Here is a 19,044-nt window from a genome sequence, read left to right on the forward strand (position 1 = left end):
AGGTGGGAAAAATATAGAAAAATGTCTGGAAATAAATTATCAATGGTTTTAATGTTTTTTGTTTGTTTTTTGAGACAGAGTCTTACTCTGTTGCCCAGGCTGGAGTGCAGTGGTGCAGTTCTCTGCCTCAGCCTTCCAAATGACTGGGATTACAGGCGCAAGCCACTACGCCTGGCTAATTTTTGTATTTTTAGTAGAGACGGGTTTCACCTTGTTGGCCAGGTTGGTCTCGAACTCCCGACCTCAGATGATCCACCCACCTCAGCCTCCCAAAGTGTTGGGATTACAGGTGTGAGCCATCGCGCCCATCTGGTTTTAATTTTTTTTAAATTTGTTTTTGTCTGGCAGACTTTTCACAGGGAACCTATATTGCTTTTATTACTGGGGGAGGGCAGGTTGCAGGGTGTAAATGATGAGCAAAAATGTTACGTTAGAGGCCAGAGAGTGACTCTGTCACTCTTTTTAAAATAGATAATACACGCACATGGTTCAAAACCAGAAAATATAAAAATATGTGCATCAAAGTTTTTTCCTCCATTCTGTTCTTCATCTGTCTGGTTCCCATTCTCGGTAGATAACCAAATACAGATTCTTATTCATCTTCTCTTTTTTTATTTTTTTAACATTGATATAGCATATTATAAATCTTGCTCTGTGCCTTTTAATTTATCTGAGATTATTCTGTATTAAGTGTGCAAGGAGCTTACTTTTTTTATGGCTGCATTGATTGTATGGATGTACCATCCTTTATTTAAACAGTTCTGTATTGATAAGAATTTGGCCTGTTTTCAATATTTTGAAAAAACAATGTGCAGCTTATTTTTACAAAATAAGCTAGCCAGATTTTTTCCTTTTTGTAGATGTAGTTGAAAATTAAGAATCAGGTTTGATAAATAAGTTGAGCCATTAAATTGTATGCTGCTGTTTCAGGATACAAACACACGACTCTGGTGAAGTTGGTTTTCTTGAGGATTTCAGAAGCATTACTTGTTGTAATCCATGTCAGTATCATTGGAATAATTTTACTGCACCTTAAAGCTACTACTTCAAAGAAAAATATTGATTTGGAACTTAAATTGGCAACTTTTCAAAAAGGCCTGTTGTATTACCTCATTAGTGTACCTTGTATAATGAAATTGGAGAGGTTCAAACAACGATAGCTAAAACAATGGGAGACAACTTTTACATGCTAAGAATAAAATAAAGTTATATACATTTAAGTAATAATAAACTTAATGATTATTTAATAATAAGCATAAATAAATTTAATAAAAAATAAACTTAAGACTTCACTGGCAACTTAAATCTGTAAACTACAACTATCCAACAAAGTGAATTTGTACTTGTACATTATATCCTGAAATGAACATATGGACCTTAGTGGGAATTAGAAACTTCCTACAGGGTTCAACCCCCAAATTTGACACAAGAGGAACTAAAGCATAGAGAATGAGTGATTACCTAAATTTACAGGACAAATTTGTGGGAGAGTCAGAACTAGAGCCCAGGTTTTATAGTAGCTCTTTTAGGATGCTGAAACACAAATGTGACCTTATGATAGCTCTACTTGGGAAATATAATTTCAACACTGAAAATTTAGGACAACTTTTTTTTTTTTTTTTTTTTGAAACAGTTTCGCTCTTGTTGCCCACGCTGGAGCGCAGTGTCACTATCTTGGCTCACTGCAACCTCTGCCTCCCGGGTTCAAGCGATTCTCCTACCTCAGCCTCTTGAGTAGCCGAGATTACAGGCACGTGCCCCCATGCCTGGCTAATTTTTTTTGTATTTTTAGTAGAGACAGGGTTTCTCCATGTTGGTCAGGCTTGTCTTGAACTCCGGACCTCAGGTGATCCACCCCTGCTTAGCCTCCCAAAGTGCTGGGATTACAGGCGTTAGCTTTCGTGCCCAGCAGACAGTTGTTTTGTTTTGTTTTGTTTTGTTTTTTTAATTCTAACTTCATAGTTAACAAATCAGCACCCATTAACTTGTGTGAATTTTTTTAAATGGATAACTCTATCAGTAGCTAAACCATAAATGGCTACCTAGGATTCGAATCATGTGGTTTTTAAGGATAATGAAACACTGCCCACACCTCTTAGTGTGCCCAGCATCTGGTCAGCTGTTAGACAAGGCTCGGAAAGCATTGTTAATGGGAAGTGTTGTTTTCCTAAAGTACATTTCTTAGGACTTCTATTGGCAATAGATACAAGAGTAAGTAAATGAACTATGGAACTGATCCTGTTCAGCAGTAGCTACATACCTGATATAGTCAAAATTGACCCTGGCTGCTGTGTGTTGTGTTATTTTGGAATGGTTACCCACCTTTTATTTTAATTAACCAAACACTAAGCCTTTTGTAACATCCCAGGCTGTTGGAATACACAGATGAATAAGAAAGTTCCTGCTTCTGAGAAGTTCACAATTTGGCCTGTTTTAACATACAGAGCTCTATGGTAGAGAGATGCATGTCATATGGAAGCATGACGAAGAAAAAAAAATTAGTTTGCTAAGAAGAGTGATGCTAAGATGAGTTAATGAACGCATTTCCTAGCAGTATTAGGGCAGGGAAGTATCTTAGGAGAAAAGCAGAAAGGTTGTTAGGAGGGAAAATGGTTTAGAATTCTAGCAAAAAGAGCAGTTTATGCCAAAGCAGAGATTTAAAATTGTGTGACATGTTTGAGAAAGAGTAGATTTTGGTTGTGTGGATGGATCACAAATTGCTTGGGGGAATTATCAGGACATGAGTAGGTTGAAACTATTATTGAACTTTAGGGGGTTTTTAAATTTTTAATCCCTTTTCCAACTGTTCTTGTAAAACAAGTGCTTGTTTATTTTTCATATATTAAACTCTTCATTTGTTTTTAAAGCATTCTTTATATACTAATTAAAATTTCACTTTCTCTTCTGTTAAAAAAACATTTAAACTTTTACAAATTATTATCTCTTTTTCATTTGACGTAACTATTTCAGTTTAGCAATACTTACTCAATACTTCTAGATTTCCTATTCTGAGTGATGGCATCATGTGTTACCAAACCTTTGATAGTCATTATGGATCACTTTATTTTCCATTATCTTGTGCCCATATGGGCACTTTTATTTCACCTCCCTAACATTGTTTAACATCTTCTGTGTTTATTCCATCATTTATTGTGTCCCCTGCCTTTTCTCCTCATTCTACTTCTTGGGATCAGGCCTTCACAGCTCCTGGCCAGACTTAAGATTATCCAATGGACTACCTCATTGCTACCAGAGTACTCTTCCAGAAACACAAATCTGATTATTTCCTTGTAAAATCTTTTAGAGGCTCTTTATTGAATCTAATCTCCTTGCAAGATTTCTATTGTCCTCTTCCTCTGTTCAATACCAGTTCATCTTTCATCAACCCTTTACATAACATCCTGTGCTTCAGCCCAAACTGTTCATACTATTTCAAGCTTCCTTGCATTTACAGATTAATTGCTTTATTTCAGCTGCCCTTCCCCATTGCTGGCGATTCCTATTCATACTTTTATTTATTTATTTTTTTTAATTTATTTATTATTATTATACTTTAAGTTGTAGGGTACTTGTGCATAACATGCAGGTTTGTTACATATGTATACTTGTGCCATGTTGGTCTGCTGCACCCATCAACTCGTCATTTACATCAGGTATAACTCCCAATGCAATCCCTCCCCCCTCCCCCCTCCCCATGATAGGCCCCGGTGTGTGATGTTCCCCTTCCTGAGTCCAAGTGATATCATTGTTCAGTTCCCACCTATGAGTGAGAACATGCGGTGTTTGGTTTTCTGTTCTTGTGATAGTTTGCTAAGAATGATGGTTTCCAGCTGCATCCATGTCCCTACAAAGGACGCAAACTCATCCTTTTTTATGGCTGCATAGTATTCCATGGTGTATATGTGCCACATTTTCTTAATCCAATCTGTCACTGATGGACATTTGGGTTGATTCCAAGTCTTTGCTATTGTGAATAGTGCTGCAATAAACATACGTGTGCATGTGTCTTTATAGCAGCATAATTTATAATCCTTTGGGTATATCCCCAGTAATGGGATGGCTGGGTCATATGGTACATCTAGTTCTAGATCCTTGAGGAATCGCCATACTGTTTTCCATAATGGTTGAACTAGTTTACAATCCCACCAACAGTGTAAAAGTGTTCCTATTTCTCCACATCCTCTCCAGCACCTGTTGTTTCCTGACTTTTGAATGATCGCCATTCTAACTGGTGTGAGATGGTATCTCATTGTGGTTTTGATTTGCATTTCTCTGATGGCCAGTGATGATGAGCATTTTTTCATATGTCTGTTGGCTGTATGAATGTCCTCTTTTGAGAAATGTCTGTTCATATCCTTTGCCCACTTTTTGATGGGGTTGTTTGTTTTTTTCTTGTAAATTTGTTGGAGTTCTTTGTAGGTTCTGGATATTAGCCCTTTGTCAGATGAGTAGATTGCAAAAATTTTCTCCCATTCTGTAGGTTGCCTGTTCACTCTGATGGTAGTTTCTTTTGCTGTGCAGAAGCTCTTTAGTTTAATTAGATCCCATTTGTCAATTTTAGCTTTTGCTGCCGTTGCTTTTGGTGTTTTAGACATGAAGTCTTTGCCCATGCCTATGTCCTGAATGGTACTACCTAGGTTTTCCTCTAGGATTTTTATGGTATTAGGTCTAACATTTAAGTCTCTAATCCATCTTGAATTAATTTTCGTATAAGGAGTAAGGAAAGGATCCAGTTTCAGCTTTCTACTTATGGCTAGCCAATTTTCCCAGCACCATTTATTAAATAGGGAATCCTTTCCCCATTTCTTGTTTCTCTCAGGTTTGTCAAAGATCAGATGGCTGTAGATGTGTGGTATTATTTCTGAGGACTCTGTTCTGTTCCCTATTCATACTTTTATACCTGACTCGGGTATCTTTTTCCTTCCTGTCACTCAGAAGTAGTTGATTACTCCTTTTTGAGATGCCAGTGGACTTAGTATGTGTGTCTATTATTTATTATATTATATTACAGTTTTGTTTGCATATCTCTTCCTTAATAGACAATGAGTACCTTGAGGGGAAGAGTTGTTAATTTGAATTTGTGTGAGCAGTAATTAATTGCTGGCATATATTAAAGATCATGATTGTTGAGTATAAGTAGTAGAAGCACCTAAACAATAGAATTTTTCTTCCAAAGACTTCAAAACATTAGTTTGAAAAATTATGCCTGTGTAATAACTGAAGAATAATTTGCAGTAATGCACAGCTTGTGATAATTGATGCAGTGGGGTGCAAATGATGGATTAGTGATGTCATGATGGCTGGTTCAAGCCATACGAACATGGCATTGCAGATCATAACAAGGGACTGCCTGTTTGTAGTCTATCAGTAGAATATCAGTTGTGCCAATTCTCCTGTATTTTTATATTGTAGCAATAACATTTGTTTTAAGAGTTGAATTGCAATTATGGAAAAACATTATACATGCCATTTCTTAATCCATATGATATGAAAAACCAAAAGAATATAGTCACAAAATGTGGAGGGCTGAATCAAATCTTGTCTCAGTCATTGTTTTGTTTTGTTTTTTGTTTTTTGTTTTGGAGTTGTAACATCTAAAGTTTAGAAATCTCTATCTGAAATCTATCAGGTCCCAGAAGTTACAGGTAACTAGTCTTATAATAAGTATTCCATGATTGAATGACAAGACACTGTGTGAGAAATGACAGGAAATGTCAAGGATCCTGTTTTTAACAGTGTTATAATTGGTTCAGTAATTTCTAGATAATTGAAGTTAATCTCTTCCCTTTCTAAAATACTGTTTCTCATTTGCTACAAAGCTCCAAAACACTAGTCCTACTGTTGTCATGTATACCTTTCAGCTTCTACTTTCCTATTCTCAAAACCTGACCTAATTGTTTTTTTCTAATTTGTTTTGAGCCAACAAACCAAAAATAAATGGACTCTGAATTTTTACTTTGTGATCAACATAAATCAGAAATACTTTTCATTTTACTTCTAGGTTCAAGGCTGCATTCTGAAGGTTTAGGTTGCAAAAAAAAAAAATAATTCTCTGGTTCAGCGAGCTATTCCTCTATCTTTTTCAATGGTGTTAAGTGAAGTTTTTATTTTAGTTATTGTATGATAAATCATATATGGTAAATCCGTTTGTATTTGTTCCAACTTAATAAAACAATTAGAAAAGAGCTGATTTCCAAAAGCATAGAGTAGGTTTTATAGCTGTGATTCTTTACTCCAAGTCTTCCCTAAAGAATACCCTTAGGCTGAGATCTGAAATGATATGCAGTAGTTAACCAGATGAAGAGAGGTAGAGGTAGAGGTGGAAAGAGACAGGAATAACACATAAAAGAGGGAGAATTTGGCACTTGTTAAGGCCATTGAGTTAAGGCCAGGATGGCTGCAGCAAAGTGAATGAGGGAGAACTTGATAGGATATAAGGCTGGACACCGGAGTCAAGTTTTGATTATTTCGCTCTGGGTTTTAAGAGGAATGGGAACCATTTTTGAGGAGAGGAATAAGATAATTTATATTTTGTGAGAATTCTTTCACCTGCTTAACCATGAGGATATTAGGACTTAAAAAGGAGAATGAGAAGGCTGTTAAAGTTTGTGGAGAGATGAAAGTAGTTGGGTAGGGTAGGGTGGTAGCAAGCAGGGGGTTGGGGAGTGGATAGATTTGAGGTTTATTTTGAAGGTAGAGTCAATGAGGACTTTTATGTTCCAACAAATAGTTACCTTCCATTGTTTATGCTGTTACTACATGTACTATTCTCTTTATCCTCTCTCGTTTTGTCTAGCGGGCAAACTTCCATTTATCTTTCAAAACCCAGCTTTGAAGCCATCACTGTCACAGCATCATTCTGTGTATGGTTGGCTTGTTCATTCTTTACTAATTTCTCTTTTTTTAGCTTGATCAGTTTCTTTGTTGTCAAGCCTAGATTACAAGGGTTAAGAAGTAAATGAGTAATTATGAAACTTACTACCTAGTTTCATCAAGTGATTTTCATATGTTAAACACAACGGAATTCCAGGTCTTAAATCTGTAAGACTGACAGACTCATGTCTTCACACGAGGAAGGAATTATCCTCCAGAGGGCGCACATTACAAAGCCACTCTTGATTACTGAAAAATTCATCTTGTGTTAATGTATTTTTGAGCTTTTGAATAACTTACACACAGCATACCTTTCTTCTCTCCTATGCTTATATGAGACTGTAACATAATTTTTCATTAATATCTCATAAAGAAATTTGTGACCTGTATTTGGATTTAGAAATAACTATAAAAACTATTCTTGTATTTTTGTGTTTGTTTCCAGGTACTATTCTTAATTTGATATAAACTTGCCCTTTGTAATGACTTATAGCTGAGAAGGAAATAATCTTTATCTTATGACTCATAAGATAATGATTTCCATTACACCAATCCATGTGTATTTTGTAATCCTCGTTATTAGACTGAATGTCCTGGAAATGTGTAAAACTCTTGTTTACGCTACAAAATAGTTGTTTTATTCCAGTTTTCCCTTCTGCCTCGTTTTTTTCCTCTAAGAATTGAACTCATGTAATGGAAAGTCTCATAAAATTATATAAATCCATTTTGTTTTATTTATTTTGATTTGTTATAAAGCTGATTAACATTAGTATAAACAGCTGTTGTATAGTGCACATAAAGCAAATATTCTTATTAACATAATTGTATTTAGTGCTAGATGACTTTGCCATGTGTAGATTACCATCCTAGCTAGTTTTAAACCATGTTACAATAATGAAATTTAGACTTGGGGAATAGAAAAAAATTATAGAACCAAAGATTAATAATCAGAACACATCTACATTAGGTTTCCCTCAGATTTCATGACCAATGAAAGCTTAACCACTACAGAATTGGGGTCATTAACCAATATTAGGTCTTTGCATTTTTCTTTTATGTTGATTCTATAGAAATTTTAACTTTCATCTGGAAGAAAGAAATGATTACATTCTGCTATACACCCTCTTCCTTTCTTCAACCCCTGGTTTTATATAACAGTTGAATATCAGTGGCATTTTATGTATGTATTCAAGGTTGTTTTGTTTTGTAAAAATATGTGGTCTTTCTGTCTTAACAGCATTCACTGTTTACATTGCTATGTGTGGGGTTTTTTTTTTTCTTTTAATATTTCTTTCTTTCCAACACAGGAATACTCTGAAGATAGTAACTCCGAGCCAAATGTGGATTTGGAAAATCAGTACTATAATTCCAAAGCATTAAAAGAAGATGACCCAAAAGCAGCGTTAAGCAGTTTCCAAAAGGTTTATATTCTTTTCCATTTGATTCTGTGTGTTAATTTTTTTTTAATGATATGCTAGAACAAATAAGTCCCAGGTGATTTTATCTCAGAAATGTGTTTTGAATACTTAATTATCCTATCAGTTAGCATTAGACAGCACAAGCATATGTTTCAAAAGGGTTATCCTGATGTTTTTTCCAATCAAGCTGTCTATGGAGCAGGGCCATTGTCCTGAAAAGCTAGGCTGGTTCTGGCAGAAGAACCACCAACATGATGGTCAATAGGTATTATCACTGCAGTCTTGTTTCTTTTAGGGGTAAATCACACAGTTGAGGTTTCGTTATTATAAATAGCTTGATTTCTTGACTTACTGTTACACTTACGGATTATTTTTACCATAGGTTGATTATTCGGGGGAAAAAACATTTCAGAAACTGTATAGTAATCAAGAAGTAGCTCTTAATTTTCCTGATGAAGGAACTTTAAGCTTGCTTATGCTTATGTAAGCATCTTACAACTTGTTTTTTTTAGAGACTTAAAAATGACATTGAGAAATGGTGGTATCCTTGGGGAAATGTTTTTTATGTATATAGTATAAAATTAATTCAATACTTACACATTGGACATCATTAGAAAATAATATGTTAATATTAAGATAAACTAAAAATTTCTTCCTCTTTTTAGGTTTTGGAACTTGAAGGTGAAAAAGGAGAATGGGGATTTAAAGCACTGAAACAAATGATTAAGATTAACTTCAAGTTGGTAAGATTTGTTTTGAGGGGAATTAAACTAATGAAATAAATTTTTTAGGTAAAAACCTCATTACGACAAAGTACTATTATGTCTACTTTTCTTAAGTACTACTTTGGGTGTGTTTTTCTATTTAGTCTGCTTTGCAGTTAGAGCTATAGTAAATACTAAGTTAAAAAAAAAAAGATTCTTCATAGGATACGGAAGTTTTCTATTTAAGAAAACTTATTCTTTTAGATGCATTTACAGTATTGGGCTGCTTTTTTTCCCCCCGTTCTGTCACCCAGACTGAAGTGCAGTGGTGCGATCTTGGTTCACTGCAACTTCTGCCTCCTGAGTTCAAGCGATTCTCCTGCCTCAGCCTCCTGAGTAGCTGGGACTACAGGCGTGTGCCACCATGCTCAGCTGGTTTTTTGTATTTTTAGTAGAGACGGGGTTTCACCATGTTAAGCAGGATGGTCTCGATCTCCTGACCTCGTGATCTGCCCGCCTCGGCCTCAGAAAGTGCTGAGATTATAGGCGTGAGCCACCATTATTAATAGATTGACTTTTCCACAAAGGATTAATGTTTACTTTGGAGTTTTAAAATTCTCCTGTTTATTATAAAGGGTTTCTCTTCCATTGACTAAGGCCAAAACATTAGCATTATGCTTATCTCTTCTCATTGTCTCTTACCCCACAAATAATCCATTGGCAAATCCACATGGCTTTATATCCAGTATGACTGCTACTTACTGTTTCTACGTCTACTACTCTGGTCCAAGGCACCGTGATTTCTTACCTGGATTATTGCAATAGCCTCTTAACTGGTCTCCTTACTTTCATCGTTACCCTGCTACAGTTCTCCACAAGTAGCAGAGTGATCCTTTTAAAATGTAAGTCAGATTATGCCATTCTTTTGCTCCATATCTTCTAGTGGTCCCCATCTCCCTCAGTAAAATCCAGAACTCTTACCATGACCTACAAGTCCCTATGTAAGCTCATCCTTTGCTGCTGTTTTATTTGCTCCATCACTGGCCTTCTTGCTGTTCCTGAAGTCATCCCAAGCACAATCCTGTGTAAAGATTTGTACCTGCTGTTTCTTCTGCCTCAGAAGCTCTTCTCTGTTGTAACCGTACAGGTTTTTTCTTCATTTGATTCAGGTGTCTGCTCAAATGGCACCTCTTATCAGGATGGCCTTCCCATGACCACCTGATATAAAATCACATTCTTCCCATCATCACTTAAATTTCTTCTTTGCTCTTCTTTGCATATGTCACCATGTGATCTATTATTTTTTGCCCCTCTTCACACCACCCCTCCCCCCAAGTAAGTTGTAAGCTCCATGAGAGCAGAACTTTGTTTTATCTGTTGTTATATTCTTAGAACCTATAATGGTTATAAGATGATAGGACTAGGTACAAACATGAATCTTAGATCACTAAAGGAGAAGAAGAACTTTTAAGAGAAAGATAAAGTTGAAGCTCAGATTAGCAGGGAGTGAAGCAGTTGGAAGGTTCAGAAACTATGGCAAATAGAAGAATAGCTGATATGTTGCCACTTTCCTTTTCCCCTATTTTTGTATTTCCCATATGATATGTTTCCTGTTCCTCCCCATTAGCTTCTCTATCCCATCTGACTAGTACTTGTTTCCAGGTAACTTCTACTAATCTTGTACCTCCTCTTTTTGAGGTACTCACTCTGGTATCATTTATCTCACCTTTAAGAGGAGGGGCAGTCCGTGGCATCTCCTACAGAAGCTGTTCACAAAATGGTTTTGTTCATTTTTTCCCCAAAATATATCAGAATAATTGAAAACACGTTAAATGTTATTAAGTATATTGTATATTGCATTTAAATCTAGTTAAAGAATGAAAATTATCTGCATTATATTTACCCTTTCTACTCCTACTGCTCTGATACTCTCAAAACATTTCTATGTTGCCCAGAGCCCCTGTGCTTTCTTTCCATTTTTTGTTTGCAAGAATATTAAACACAAACATTTACTGTATTCAGATTAATAACTTAGAAGGCTGTGGAAGAAGCACCAAGCGTTTCAAGGAACAGAAATTTGTGATTAAGCAATCATAGTGACATTAAGGGCTGAATGTTTAACTCGTAGGTTCTGTGATTTGAGATAATACCAAGAGTCCCTATAGAAATTTGCTATTTTAATGTACTAGCAGTGGTTTCGTTTTGAATCCATTTGAACACTGTGTTACCCTTAAGACTTGGTTTTGCCATTTTACCTTGAGCAGAGTGGGAAGGAAGGAAGGGAGAGGGTTTTTTGCATTTTATGTTATTTTGTCTACCTTGCCTACCTTTTGTTTGCTGTAGCAGCATCTGTGAATAAGTTATGGTTCACAAGAGTGATTTCAGCTTCTGTACCTGCCCCCCTCGTTTTCTGATTGGACTCAGAGTAGGACCTATGTTGTGTGTAGTGATTTTAGATAGCAAAAAGTTGGAAGAGTTCACTATCAACTGCTCTGGGACCAATTTACCTACTCTTCCTTCAGTCTTTAATTATAATGTAATTGTGTTTTGAATGAGCTATAAATTATCATAACATAAGGAGATAAATTCAAAACTGCAATTTTTTTTTTTTTTTTTTGAGATGAGGTCTTACTCTGTTGCTCAGGCTGGAGTGCAGTGGTGCAATCTTGGTTCACTGCATCACTGCAACCTCTGCCTCCCAGGCTCAAGCTATCCTCCTGCCTCAGCCTCCAAGTAACTGGGACTGCAGGCGCATGCCACCACACCTGACTAATTTTTGTTTTTTTTGTAAAGACGAGGTTTCACCATGTTGCTCAGGCTGGTCTCAAACTCCTGGACTTAAGCGATGCTCGTAGCCTCTCAAAGTGCTAGGATTACAGGAGTGAGCCACCAAGCCCAACCAAAAACTGTAACTTTTTGCAAAACTCCTATTTCAGTGCCAAGGTACAGCTTCAAAGTTAGGATAGTCGTATTTCTTTGATTTCCCTTTTGCTACAAGATATGTACTGTAATGTGGATTTAGCAGCTCACTGACAGGATGTTACCTATCATTTACCCCCACATGAAACTTGGAAACAAAAATGGTTATATATCTATATATATTTCCATAGTTCTATCCTTTTTTTTGTCTCATCCACCTCTACTGTTTTATTGTAATTCAGTTCTTGCTTAGAAGGTTTCAGGGATTGTTCTCAAGTTTTCTAGTTCTTCATGCTGTGCCTCCGGGCAGAATATATTGTCATAAGCAAGATAATTACAACATTATTAGTTTCTTCCTCACCCTAATAAATACATATGTTTAATTAGTCAAGGAAAGGAGCATTTGTATCTGCCAGTGCTTCATGTCTTTGATTTAAAAAAATAGAATAGAACTCAGGAAAAAAAGAGATTAATAGCATTTGCAGATTGTGAGGATTGTGGATGCAGGTTATAAGGTTAGACTCATAAATTGACTTACAGGATGTACTTAGGACTGGTAAAGCTCTCCCAGAATAAGTCTCAGTACGCCTTTATTTTTTAGACCATTCTTGTTTCCTGGAACAACATCAATAGTACAAATACAAGGAATAACAACATTAACTATATCTACTGTTGAGTGGAACCTTAGATGGGGAGACTTTTCTTGATATGAAATTAGTATTGATGCTTGAAAAGATTGTTTAATTTCACATTTTCATATATAGCCAGCCAGTTATAGGGAGAAAAGAAACAAGTAACTCTTATTGCAGAGCTTCCTGAGGAAGGGATAAAATTACAGGGGAGAATATAGCTAATAACCTGCATAGCAGGTACCCAAGGCATTTGAAAACTTGGATTTTGGTCGAGTGTGGTAGCTGACACCTGTAATCCCAGCACTTTGGGAGGCCGAGGTGGGCAGATCACCTGAGATTGGGAGTTCAAGACCAGCCTGACCAATATGGAGAAACCCTGTCCCTACTAAAAAACAAATAATAATAATACAAAATTAGCCGGGTGTGGTGGCACATGCCTGTAATCCCAGCTACTCGGGAGGCTGAGGCAGGAGAATCGCTTGAACCTGGGAGGCGGAGGTTGTGGCGAGCCAAGATCGTGCCATTGCACTCCAGCCTGGACAACAAAAGTGAAACTCCATCTCAAAAAATAAAGAAAAAACTTGGATTTTATTTGTGTGTTTTGGCTTATGAATATTTTAGTAGGTTTTACGATTTAAATATGTTGTACAATGACAACTTCTGAAATTTGGAAAATTTAGCAGTTGTTCTTGTTTTATAAGCTAACTATACATTTGGTTTGAGTAATCTAGTCATTTCAAATTTAAGATAATGTTTATAATGTTCCTGTCATACATAGTTCCTCTTTTACAAAACTGTATTAGGAAGTATATGAACTACATTTCATTATGTAGTAGTGTATTCTGTAACCTTAATCATGTGTACATATTTTAGTACCTAAATTTGCATCTGATAATTCATTTTTCTTTTCTCACAGACAAACTTTCCAGAAATGATGAATAGATATAAACAACTATTGACCTATATTCGGAGTGCAGTCACAAGAAATTATTCTGAAAAATCCATTAATTCTATTCTTGATTATATCTCTACTTCTAAACAGGTTAGACTCAATTTTCCCCTCTTAGCGCTGTCAGTGTGTTTATTATTTATAGTAAGGGCTTTGTTCTTTGCAAATGAAAAGACCTAGAACTTCTATTTAAGTAGTTATGCTAGTTATTAGTGTGCTTTAAAAATGATAAGTACTATTTTCCTGGTTATATTACTGATTATATAATAGTAAAAGGTAATAACTCCAGCTTGATCTCTTTAAATAATTGCTTCAGATACTAAATCTGTAAACAACTTTTCAGCCTTTTGTTAGACTCCTATACAGTTGCTACCGTGGGTCCTTCTAGTGAATTCCATTAGCACTTCAGCTAGCCATTCCGAGGTGTTAAATACACTGAATCACAGGTTATTTGTATGGATTTGGTTATTTTAAAATCTTTGAGAAGTGCCTGTGCTCTTATCAGTTAGTGTTTGGCATTACTCAACAGGTGCTCAGTAAATGCTTCTGCAAAGGATGGGTGGATAATGAAAGAAGAGCTACTGATGAAAGAAACTAAAGAAGGTATTGGGAGTGATAGTGCTTTCATTATGAGTCTAGATTTTGGTTGTTAAGAAAACCCATGATTATTTTATGTATTTTTTTGCAAGATAATTTTTAATTGGGTCATTTGGTCTTATCCTTGTAAGCAGTATAGTCCTCAGTTTTAGTTTTTCATCCTCGTACTCTGTGATATTTGGGTACAAGATATAGTCTCTATATCATTTAGTATTTCTTAGAATATTTGATTTTTTTGTACTCATGATCAAAGAATGTTCAGATCAAAATCGCCTCGTTTAATGTCTTTTCTACTAGATGTCATTTTTTTCAGGCAGTTTCTACTCTTTATATTTAAATTTTATGTAATGCAAATAGAGGAAGGTAAACTTACATGTTTTGTTAGAATATTAACACTTAACGACACTAATTCTAGAGTTAAGTTATATATCGTGGAGCTTTCCTAAAGTGGGGAAATGTTTTCCAACTCTTAAAAACGAGTGTCATCAAAAGATATTTGGTACACTGTTTATAAATACTATGCCAGTAATTGGAGCAAGGAGAGGGAATCAAGTGATTTTGAAACTTCAGGACTGCATGCTCTATGTGCTGTTACATGTAAGGTTTTTGTCTTTTGAAAGTAACAACAGATACTGGGTGGGCGGTACTCAGTTCTATTCAATATGCCATCAGTAGTCATGCATAAATAGATGGTGTTTTCTGAAAATGTGAAATTTTCCTGCTCTTACAGTCCTCTTCTTGATCCAGTTAAGCAGAGAATTAGATATTCAAACAAAGGCAAAGCCAGAAGTAGGGGGAAGGGGGTGGGCAAGGGAACTTAACAAGATGTAAAACAAATAATGATTTCCATGAAAAAATGCCACACAGATTGGTGAATTGGTGGTGATTAGACATAGCTAAAATTATACTAGACTTTTCTTTCCACACACCTCCATGGTTTACCAGTGACTTAAAAGCTATGCAGTTGAGTTACTTAGTCACATTTATAGAAGAATTTTGAGGGAAGGAGCTTATTTGTTTCTTCACCAGCATGCTTAGTGTTTGCCACATTATAGGCTCCAGATAAGAGTTGAGTGAATAAGATGTACACTGTTAGTAACAATACAACTAGTTCTATGTACATTTCATTTACTGCTGTTAATATGAAATGAGTGGCTGATCTGAGTGGAGTGGTATTTACAGCTAATTGAGCACAACCAGTTACAGATTACTTTGTTCCTTCTCCACTCCTACTGCTTCACTTGACTAGCTTTTTAAAAAGTAAAATAAAATACAGAATGAATTATTAGTTTGGGAAGGACAAACGTATACTATTACAGCATGAGAACTTACCGCAGTATGTTTATATGGGGAAATATTTTCTGGGTTTTATAAAACAACCGATCATGGCACTTGTAAATTTGGTCTGTATTTTGCTTCAGTTTGTTAATTTTTTGGACTGTAGAAGACATTCAGTAAGATACAGGTAGTGTATCTTATGTGTATTAAAGTTCAAAGATGCACTTTTAGTTTGTTCAAATTAACTTTATTAACAGGTACAAATTTGCTGTTTACAATTATAGAATTCTGATTTTTTATGTCAGATGGATTTACTGCAGGAATTCTATGAAACAACACTGGAAGCTTTGAAAGATGCTAAGAATGATAGACTGTGGTTTAAGACAAACACAAAGGTAACAATTATAATTACTTACACTTTTCTTTTGAAAAGTGGGTGGGTGTTTTTAATAAAGTCTCCTGAAGATACACATCTTCTGTTGAAATCTTGATTTTAATAAGTTTGCTTTCTTGCAGCTTGGAAAATTATATTTAGAACGAGAGGAATATGGAAAGCTTCAAAAAATTTTACGCCAGTTACATCAGTCCTGCCAGGTAGCTTTCCCTTATTTTTTTCTGAATATTTCTTCATAATAAAAGTATAATGAATAATTATATTCAAAATATTGTTTAGGGATGTTTTTGTTTAAGCATTATCCCAAAAATAATAATTATATTCAAAGTATTGTTTAGGGATGTTTTTGTTTAAGCATTATCCCAAAAATAAAATTTAGAAAATAAGTTATAAAATTACCTTTTTTTTTTTCTTTTTTTTTTTGAGAGAGGGTCTAGCTCTGTCACCCAGGCTGGAGAGTGCAGTGGTGCAATCTTGGCTCACTGCAACCTCTGCCTGCTGGGCTGAAGCAGTCTTCCCACCTCAGCCTCCTAAGTAGCTGGGACTACAAGCGCACACCACCATGCCCAGCTAATTTTTTGTATTTTTTTGTAGAGGTGGGGTTTTGCCGTGTTGCCCGGGCTGGTCTTGAACTCCTGAGCTCACGCGATCCACCCACCTCGGCCACCCAAAGTACTGGGATTACAAGCGTGAGCCACCATGCCTGGCCCCTCAATCTTTATTCTTTGTGTAATGAGGTACCAAGTATCAATAAACAAACAGGCCTGTTGTAATACTTGACTATTATATTGATATGTAGTTATATACCCTATGAAAACAGAGCCAGGATATTATAAGCATGTGTAATAAAGATATTTTTATATTCTGATTTATATGAATCCTAGCAGCATTATCCAACAGAACTTTAAGTGATACTGGGAATGTTCTATATCTGTTGTCCAATATGGTAGCACCAGCTATGTGTAGCTATCAAGCATTTGAAGTACGGCTAGTGTGACAGGTACTGAGTTCTTTATTTTCTGTAATTAATTACTTTAAATTTGAAAAGCCATATGGTCAGGACAGAATGGCTCTATAACTTTTTAACCAGGCTTTCATTTTATATTCCCTGTTTTGTCTTAACCAAATACATCATTTAATACTAGTTTAAATTGAATGTGGAAATACTGCTTTAAGTATTTTTAAACTCTTCCAGTGCCATGTACTATTTTTTTTCCAACCCCTCCCCACCCCTGCCACCATGTAGTATTATTTAAATGATAATATGTGTCATTTCTGTGAATGGGAGAAATGATCAAGAGACTGTTCTAAATGAATCACCTGCAGATACTCAATAGTTTTGTAAAGCGGATTAGTCACTTAGGAATTATTTCTTGTCTACACATTGTTAGGATGCTTTAGTCTGATTCATAACCAACTGGAGGTTCAGTTCCCTGTGAAATGGAAATGTTGGAGCAGCCATCTCTGAATGATGGAGGGTCTTTCAGTATGTATATAAGGAATTTGAGAAAATCCTTTGAAGAAGTTTTGCTTTAAGAACGTAAGAAAAATGCTATCAGGATGGTAAATAGCATTATATTACTTAGTACTTTGGTGGAAGTATGTTCAGGGAAAGATGAAGGATACTCTAGATGTATAAATTGTTTTGTAAATTGTATGTTTTACTCTGGTTATGATTCATTAGTGAATAATTAAACAGAATTTTAAGTTTGAAGACCCAATAAACAATAAATTTTGGCTTAGTGTATGTCAGTGTGAGATATTTATGAATATCTTACTGCTGATCATATTGCTATTTTTCATGGCCCACATTTCGTGGGCTGTTGGTCAATTTTAAAGGCATGCTCAAATGTCAGCACCTTTTTGTGATTCGTGTGACGTCCTCCAGGAAAGTTAGTCCCTGTTTCATTCTCCTAGGCACTTGGTTTATGCTTCACCTAGTCATTGTCATTTATATTGTAATTTATCTACTGACAGATTAATCTTCTACTAGAGTGTGAACTTTTTGAGACCAAGAACCTTGGGGTTTTTAACTTTGTATTTCCCCATGATAGACCCAGCACCTGGCATGTGGAAGGGACTTAGGAAGGGCTTTTTACTTGAATAAGTGGTTCTAAAGCAGTTGTGAAGATTTGGGGAAGACAATAATAAATCTCCTAGATAAAAACACAAACATTAAAACATTTCATACATACAGCAGTCCCCCCACCCCTTATCCACAGTTTGCATTCCTCAATTTCAGTTTCATGTGGTCAACTTATTTCCTGTGGTCTGAAAATAAGATATGTTGAGGGAGAGAGAGATCACATTCACATAACTTTTATTACAGTATATTATTATGTGTTCTATTTTATGATCAGTTATTGTTAATGTCTTACTGTACTTGATTTATAAATTAAACTTAATCATAGGTATGTATGTACAGTAAGTTTTCACTTAACATTGTTAATAGATTCTTAGAAACTGTGATTTAATGTTGTTTTGTTCAACACCACATTGATGAGGGGAAAAAATGATTTCATTGTACATTGTTTTGCTTAAGGTCATGGTTTCCAAGAACCTATCGACAGTGTTGAATGAGGACTTACTATATAGGAAAAAACATAGTACTATACATAGTTTCAGACATCCACTGGAGGTCTTAGAATAAGGAAGGACTACTGTACAAAAAACCTTTGGCTACTTTTTCCTTATCTAATAACTAAAAAGTGGAAAGGATGTGTTAGTTTCTTTTTGGCCATTACAAGTGGTATTCTTAGTACTGTAACTTCCAATTAAAATTTGTGTTGCCTTTTCACATGGAAATAGTATTATAAATGTAAGATTTCCAGGCTAATGCAAGTAAGAATTACTGTCTGAATTCTCTCTTGTCTAAAGTTAAGTATTTGCTTTCCTAGACTGATGATGGAGAAGATGATCTGAAAAAAGGTACACAGTTATTAGAAATATATGCTTTGGAAATTCAAATGTACACAGCACAGAAAAATAACAAAAAACTTAAAGCACTCTATGAACAGTCACTTCACATCAAGTCTGCCATCCCTCATCCACTGATTATGGGAGTTATCAGAGGCAAGTTTGGTTTGGAGAGGGTGGGCAGTGGCGTGGGGAGATATCAAAGTGTTTAATTAAACTCTTGCTTTTTAGAACTTCAGTGTATACCTTGAGGCCAGTACTCTTCAAGTTATAGAATTTAAAAACTGAGAGGCACTGAAATAGTTTTCATTTGGCCTTTATGAGGTGGTCAATCTTGTTATTACAGAATGAAAATGTCCTATTT

At 35.5% G+C, this 19,044-nt stretch overlaps 1 protein-coding gene across 2 annotated transcripts in view; it reads left to right on the forward strand.

The window, feature by feature from the left end:
• Window positions 1-19,044, forward strand: part of LOC101016309 (COP9 signalosome complex subunit 2) — a 32,924-nt gene that overhangs the window by 5,277 nt on the left and 8,603 nt on the right. The window contains exons 2-7 of one of the 2 annotated variants that reach the window (XM_003900907.4): window positions 8,181-8,294; window positions 8,957-9,034; window positions 13,463-13,588; window positions 15,655-15,765; window positions 15,887-15,964; window positions 18,662-18,836. In XM_003900907.4, coding sequence (XP_003900956.1) covers window positions 8,181-8,294; window positions 8,957-9,034; window positions 13,463-13,588; window positions 15,655-15,765; window positions 15,887-15,964; window positions 18,662-18,836 — 682 coding nt within the window. The remainder of the gene's footprint in view (window positions 1-8,180; window positions 8,295-8,956; window positions 9,035-13,462; window positions 13,589-15,654; window positions 15,766-15,886; window positions 15,965-18,661; window positions 18,837-19,044) is intronic. The other variant, XM_003900906.4, reaches the window with a different exon arrangement.

This window comes from Papio anubis, chromosome 7, assembly GCF_008728515.1.
Source record: "Papio anubis isolate 15944 chromosome 7, Panubis1.0, whole genome shotgun sequence".
Lineage (NCBI taxonomy): Eukaryota > Metazoa > Chordata > Mammalia > Primates > Cercopithecidae > Papio > Papio anubis.